The following is an 8057-nucleotide window of genomic DNA, read 5'->3' as shown; positions in this document are numbered from 1 at the left end:
TCACCTCCTCCACATCTACGTACCGCTATCCCTTCACAGAGATGGGAAAAGTACTTACATTCTGTACTCAGTAAAAGTACAAGTACTTGTGAAAAAAAACAACTTTGGTAAAAGTAAAAGTACTCATTGAAATAATTACTGAAGTAAAAAGTAAAAAGTACAGGCTATGAAATGTACTTTTAGAGTAAAAGTACAAAGTATTTCTTTTTTACCAGTCGTGTCTGTAAAATCAACTGTAACCTCGAGGTTGCAATTTGTGAGGTTAAGATCTTAACCTCACATCATACAATGACTCATTTGAAGGCTATTAACCTGTTAGGACTTGATCTGTGTCACTTTTAAACACTTGTTCCGTTACACTTTCATAAGTAACGGATCTACAAGCTCATGGCACAGCGAGTGCAGCACTATGAGCTGTAAATCTGCCATTTTTTGAGAAAACAAATTGCAAATTGTTGAATATATCTTCAAACAGGTTTGTGCTGATACAGAAACCTAGATTTTTTTTTCATAGGACTGTTATAATTTAGAGGACATTTATGTGATCAAACATTTGATGCAGTCCTCAGAACTTAATGTTAAACTACAAACACAGGTCTTAGTTAAAATTGACCTTTGGCCAAGAGTTAGTTTCTAAACTGATGTCAGGTATCATGGAGAGTAGACCCACCTCCTCAAATCAAGTTTATATTTTTAATCAGACAGCAGCACAAAGTACATGTGTACAGTAAATCAGTGTTTCAGCCATATATGCAGAATGCATTGAACTTAAGAGCAAATAAACAAAAAGAAAAGCGAATGAAAATGAAAGTTAATATTCCGCGGGCATTGAAAAACATCAAAGTGTTCCTTTATTGTTGAATTTCTTCTGTGATCGATGACTTTGTTGTAACTTCTGCAGAATAGCTTTCCTTCATCCTCACGTAGCTGTTTATGTTTTGCTCTTTCAGCTGCGGTAATATTCGCAAGCTTACTGGTCGTCGCGGGGAGCGGGAGCAGGGGTGGGGTGGGGGGGTGGGGGGGCAGTGGTCTGTTCGTCCCGTTCACCCGGCTTGTCCTCCGGCGTGGCGTCGTCAGGGTTTACCACTGCCACTTTGCTGTCCTGCTCTCTGTGTCGGACATGTCGCTGCCTAGCTGGGCTCCATAGTCTCACATTAACAAATCTCTCATTCAAGTTACTGAAGTGAGTTAGCGTGCTACCTGAAGTCTGCCACCAGAGAAAGTTGTGTGCTTGTGCGTGGTCTCTGTAGCCAATGAAAAGAACGATCATGGACAGCGAGCTAATCACAAGTTGGGATGTACGGAACCGTGAGTAATGTTTCATACGATTGGCGGAGCCTGCGGAGACATTTTTAATTCTTTTTTTTTAATTGTCGTGCATTAAAAGTAAAGAGCCTGTTTTGAAAATGTACGGGGTAAAAAGTACAGATACTTGTTTTAAAATGTAGCGGATACAAGTAAAAAGTACTCAGAAAAATAAATACTCAGTAAAGTACAGATACCAAAAAAATGTACTTCGTTACAGTACTTCGTTACTTGTACGTCGTTATTTCCCATCTCTGTCCCTTCAGCTCCCTCTTCAACTTGGGGAACAAGAAGAAGTCGCTAAAAACTACAAACTGACTAAAGTCTGTCATCCAGTGGCCAAAAGTGGGGTTACATTATAACTTCAAACTACTCTTTTAAACAAGATTGATATTGAGAGAAAAGTAGTTACAAATATCCACTGAATGAGAGGAGTCTTTGTGTTTTTGAATGTGTGCGGATAAAAAGCTACATGTGAATATTTCTGTTACTATCTGATCCTGGTGAGAGCAGACTTGCTTCAGCTGGTTAGTTCCAGGTGTGAGTGGATGTTTGATGTTTGATGAGGAGGTTTTAGTACTGAGGAGCAGTGATGTGGAGCACTGTGGTAACTGGCTGCACAGAAGTACACTGCACTGCTGTTGACTTGGAGTTTCTCCATGGTTAACGTGCTGTTCTTGTTCTTGTTTGCATCTCCGTGCATCTTCACGTCCAGTCCTGGTTCTGGATTGGCTTCTTTTAAAAACATATATCCGAGGAGCTGCAGCTCTCCCTGGGACTGCTTGTACCACAGGATTCTGTCATAGCTGTCAATGCTGTGTGAGCAGTAGATTTCAGCTTGTTCTCCTGGTTTACTGAGAATGTTTCGTGGCGTCTGGCTCACAGGTTCAGTGGAAGAAGAACCTGCAACACAGAACAATGAAACACTGTATTCCAGCTTTGTGTGCTGTCTAAAACTGTTGAAATATTGTTACCTGAAGCCAGAAGACTGATAAAGTGACTGATGAGAAATATGGTGATCATGTTGACGATGTTGTCAGTGAAAACCTCCAACCTCATCTGCAATTTCCCCATGCGGGACAAAGAAAGGACTTTCAATTCAAGGAAAACAAAACACCACCCTTATACTGTTAGGTGGGAGGAGTTTAGGAGTCCTGGGGCCCTTTTGATTGGGCATCACACAGAAATGATATATGCTGATGATATCAGCATATATCAATGAGCCAATGATATCAGAAATGATATCATGTTGACTGTTGGTGTCGATTGGAGTAACGTTTCATGACGGTGACATCCAGCATCAGTGTCACCATCCACATTTAGTCCGGTTTTCCTCACATCTTCTTCCCAGCATGTCCAGCATTGTCTTATTTAGGCCAGGCTGAGCATCGACTGGAGTCAGTCGCCTTTGAGAAAATATACTCAAAGTATACATAAAATGACATTTTAGAGTTAGGGTAGACGATGTTGTCCAAAAGCACTTTTTGCCATACTGAGTGAAACGCTCCTTGCCCCCTGGGAGAAGTCAATACATTATGTGGACGGAAAAAAGTGCGGAAAAAATCTGACCACTGTAGCGGTCACAGGAGTGTAAAAACTCCGACCAATCGTATCGCGCGGACCGCTCTTAAGAAACCAATCAAATCCCTTCGCCGTTCTACCAGCCCCCTGCACGTACATTTCAATGGCGTGCACTGGCCCTGGTTCAGAGCGCGCGCGCGCGTTGCCAAGGTGCTCTCGGCGCTCGCGGCTCGCGTGAAAAATAGAAGGAAGGCGCCTCCGTGCGTGCGCGCGGCACTTCCGCGTCCAGCGCGTTCGCTCCCAACGGGAGCTCCTCCAATGGGGTGGGAGCTGGGCGGAGCCTTGGGGAGATGCTACATTCGTGGTACATGCTAGTTTTCCAAGATCGTCGACCCTAGCTTTAACAGTTTTAGACAAAAACTAAACAGAGAAAATCAAATATCTGAAATCTAAAAATGTGTCACAATGAAAAAAGTGATTATTTGATGTGAGCTTTTACATCAGTAATTTTCATTGTTTGTCACAAAAAATAGTAAAGTATCTGAAAATATTTCAAGATGGAGTTCCTCTTACATCAATAGATGTACATACAGGAGCACCTTCCCAAGCTGTCTCTCTCAACAGGCAGTGTTGCGTCTTCGTGAATTACAAAGACAATATCGAAGAGGATGTGGTATTTCACTTAATGTTGTATTTTCACCTCTCTGACCAAGGTGATTTTTTTCTGAGTTGATGGAGGAAAAAATCCTGTTGTTGAAAAGTAATCGTTAATGGTAGTAAACCTGGTTTGATCCTGTGCTGTCTGGGTTTGGAGTTTCCTGTCGATGTGCGGTTATCTTCCAGCTGGTTCTCTCGTTTTTGTACAGTAGAGTCAGTGTTTCTGATCACTGTGTATTCTTGCAGCACCAAAATATTCACCAGTGTCTTCTGGGTGTTTGGGGCTGAGCAGGTGAAGATGAGCCTCTTTCTCTCCGTCTCCGCTTACATTGAAGCGGCCTTCAAACGGCTTCTCCACATTAATAGTCTTATAGTACATGTAGGCCACCAGCTTCAGTGACGTGTCCCCTCGCGGGCGCTGATACCACAGAATTGTGGTGTAATCTTTGTTTTGATGAGAGCAAGTGAGGCTGGCTCCACTGCCTGACTTCAAGAATAATTCTCTTGGCTCCTGTGACACTTGATTTTCTTTGTTCAGGTAAACTCCTGTAAAGAGATGACGGAAAATAGGAAACTTTGAACAATGATTGGAGAAAAGCTGTTGGACAGTTTGTGGCTCATAAAAAAAGACTGAATAAATACCTTTAATCCAGAGTGCAGAGAATACAGTGATGAGGAGATGGGATGGCTTCATGTTGAAATGTGATGAACTGACTCACCACACTGAGTGAATTAAGAAAGAAGAGGGAGGAAACGGTGGAGAGGAGTCAACGTGATTCTGTTTTCAGACCGGCCCCCTCTGAGGTCGACCTCTGAGTTTAACTTCAACTAGGTAGAAACACATTTTGCAGTCAAGACCACCTAACCTGAGTCTGAGTGGAGTCCAAGAGAAACAAAGCCTGTTCTGCCGAAGTGCTGCGGACTTCAGTTGTGGGTTCACTTCTATCAGTGATTTTTTTAATCGTTTTTGCAGTTGCATGAACCCTTCTGGGCCATAAATTCCAATGTGAACATCAACAAGATCAATCAATCAATCAATCAATTTATTTTTGTATAGCCCAGTATCACAACGACAGTCGCCTCAGAGGGCTTCAAGATGTCTCAGTACATTAGTCAGTTCTGTCCTGGTGCAACACAAAACTCCAACCACAACACAGGTGTGAGAGCGTCTCACTTCATTCCTCCCTGAAAACCTCAGATGACTTAAGACGATACAGTTTTTGTCAAGTTGTGACGGGACTTTGTGTTGCTGTGTTTCTCGAGCTGCACAGTAATAAACTGCACTGTGCTCCTGCTTCAAATGTGTGACAGTAAGAAAGCCCTTCATCTCTCCAGTCCCGCTCAGATCTCCAGACAGATTGAACTCTCTCTCATACTGCTTCTCCATCATGGGGGTACCATAGTCCAGATATCCGATGAGCTTCAGAGTGGTGTCTCCAGGTGAGCGCAGGTACCACAGCATCACCCTGTAGTCTGTCTTGTTGTGGCTGCAGGAGGCCTGCATGCTGTCTCCAGGATGTTTGATGAGTTCAGGAGGAGAGTGACGAACCTCCAGAGCCAGAAAACCACCTGCTCAGAAGAAAGGAACAGATTTGGTCACACCGTGATCACAGCTCAAGAACAAACACTTTTTGTGTGATGATTTTAGAAGAATCTAAGTTTCTACCTGTGAGACAAGAAAAGAGAAGAAAAATGATCATTTTCTTTCTCTCCTGAATAGCAAAACTTTTATTCTATGACCTCAGATGAGACTGTGCAACATGATTTCTGGTGAGTTTCTCTCTGACAGGGATCAGCAGTTAAACCAGGGGGAGGGGCAGACAGCCCAGCTTGAAACGACTTCATGTATTTCAACCATGATGCATCAGAAAAGAATGATAGAGAACGAAAAAGAGTCTTTTAGTTCATTTGTTCAGATTGTCATGTTTATATGAAGTCTTAGTAAAGGGATCAGACAGATGTGAGCAGCTGTTTGTTGCAACACATCATAACATAACAGACATGCTCAGAAAGCTGCAACAGTTTGAACTGATCATTTGTGCCGTTTGCATGAAATCTGACTGGATCATAAACAGTGTTCCACCACCTTCTTGAATCCCATAGTAATTTATATTTGGTAGGTCAGTCTGGTTGACGTTTAGGCCCCGTTTACTCCTCAATGTTTTCAAGTGAAAATGCATCACTTTTGTGCCGTTTTTTGGATCACTTAGATGTCAAGTGCGTTCTGAGTCACTTCAAAGGCAACTTTCTAAAAACGGCTCCTGAGGTGTAAATTTTATAAAATGCTGTGACTCAGTAATGCCATGACTAATAGTGTCTATTTGCAGTTCAGTTGTGTGCTTACTGGAATATTATTAAAGAAAAGAACTGAATGACAGCAGTTGATGAAAATAATCTAATTTGGTCAAACTAAGGGTTATGAGCAATTGACCAGGCTGGGAACTGTTTTAGGATTAATTTCACGGTTTACCGGCTCAAATCTATTTTATTTCAGTGCACGAAAGCCTGTCTATAAAGAAATCCAACCTGAATCAGTGACAGTGAAATGTTTCCACATGCTTCTCATATGCAGACATGTTGGTGTTTACAAGCACACGGAGAGGCAAAACCGAGAACATTAAAATAAAACATAGACCAATGCAGACCTCAGAGGAACAAAAAGTGGGTCATTTATTGAATTATTGTGAGCATACAAGTGATTATCAAAGGGATGATCACAGTGTTTCCCTCCTCTGTCCTGTTTTGAGAGCTGCATGTATTTCTTGAGTCTCAGCGCCTCCTGCTGGAGAGAGACAGAAGCCACTTACTGACTGGATCTTCTGATTCTACCAAAATAGACACTGCATATATTTGCAATCACACCTGGAGAAAAATAAACCAAAAAAAAGAAAATAACTGAGATTTACTCCATATTGTCTTTAACGTCCACCAATCCTGACATAGTCTACTTATTTATTGCTTTGTGTTCCTTCATTGTTATTCTGGGGGTTTTGTTGCATTTTTTTCAAGAGGTGTTAAACATCAGGCCTGTTGGCCAAAACTGTCCCACAAGAGGCTCCAATTTGGCCAACAATGTCAAAGAAAATAAATTTGTTTTGTGTGTCCTGAACTGAAATGTGTTTGACATCCCAGCATGAGATGATGATTCTGCAGGAAGTATTTAAAGTCAACTCAGTGAGGAAAGAGAAGCTCTTCCTCATCAGATTGGGCTGATTCAGGTTGAAAAGGCTGTGATGTGGTCTGGGAGGGTTTTTGTGCGGAGCAGTAGTGATCTGCAGCATTGTGTTAACAAGCAGCGCAGAAGTAGACCGAGCTGCTGTTTTCTGTCAGCGCTTCGACAGTCAGCGTGCAGGTTTTCCCTTTATCTGCACTCCCACTCATCTTCACAGCCAGTCCAGGCTCGGGGTATCCCGTGCTCGTATCTATGTATCCCAGAAACTGGAGCTGCCTGTGGCTTATTTGCTTGTACCAGTAAATCCGGTCATAATATGTAATCTGGTGTTCGCAGTGGATTGTGGCTTCTTCTCCAGGTTTTCCAAAAATGTGAGAAGGGGTCTGTTTAACTTGAGAACTCAAATCAGTACCTGCAGAAAAAGACAGCATCAATGAAAACGTGACTGAATCACAGCAGGAAATAAATGTGCACTAACATTTCAAAGCCAAAACACTCAAACCAACTGCAAGAAAATTCTTTATTTTACCTGAAACAATCAAAAAGTCCAAACTCATGCAGAGGAAAAGGAGCATCATGCTGTGATCTCTGAGTGATCTGGTTACTTCTTTGTTACTTTGACCTTGTCGTGGTTCCGTTTGAGTTGAGAGCTACGAGATTTAAAGTGGGTGGTGTCACAGTGCTGTTTCTGCTCCCGACACCACCGACATGAAACGAGCAAAATACGAAAGGAAAAATATTCTGTTTTCCAGTACTTTATGTATTTAAGGTCATTTAATCCAGTTAAAATGCTGATATTACAACAATGTATGCCTTAAATTAGTATTTAAAATACGTTTTATGAAGTTTTCTGACACCTCCCCTGAACATGAATACACATTCAAATATAGTGCATTCATTCATTTAGTCTCACTTCACACATACAGATCTCACACCAGATAATCGTTTTCTCTTGAATGGCAGCTTTTCTAAATTGTTTTCTCATAAAAAAGGTATTATTTTTAAGGCTGTTAATGTCTTTGACAGCATGCTTCGTACTGAGTCAGGGGTCCTCTGAACCAGTCTTGGTTTATGTCAGTACCCGATCTGTACCCGGAACACGATCCGTTCCAGACTCTTCTGCGTATGTGCTCGCATGATCACGACCCGATTTATAGCGTGACAGCTAATTGTGGCACCTCTGCTTATACAAACTTAAGAAGAGCGCACGTCTGTTTAAAGTTGAGTCCAGTGAAAGACTGGAAAAAAATACACACCATCTATCTGTGTGTGGGGGTGGGTGGGTGTAAATAGTATATATAGATAGGCCTGTGGTAAACATATCAGATATTAGTATATTTTAGAAAGATGCATCTTTTCTATTATCACACTCAACATCATATATTGAAAATGCCATTAAACA

At 41.8% G+C, this 8057-nt stretch overlaps 1 gene segment (V, D, J or C); it reads right to left on the bottom strand.

Annotated features, from left to right (window-relative positions):
* Positions 1-1825: 1825 nt before the first annotated feature.
* Positions 1826-2379, bottom strand: LOC115407185 (T cell receptor beta variable 16-like). The segment is given in 2 exon segments: positions 1826-2208; positions 2280-2379. Coding segments are annotated over 2 exon segments (483 nt in total).
* Between the last annotated feature and the right edge of the window lie 5678 nt (positions 2380-8057).

Source organism: Salarias fasciatus, chromosome 19 (genome assembly GCF_902148845.1).
Source record: "Salarias fasciatus chromosome 19, fSalaFa1.1, whole genome shotgun sequence".
In the NCBI taxonomy this organism is placed as follows: Eukaryota; Metazoa; Chordata; class Actinopteri; order Blenniiformes; family Blenniidae; genus Salarias; species Salarias fasciatus.
This window is presented reverse-complemented; position numbering and strand designations above follow the sequence as displayed.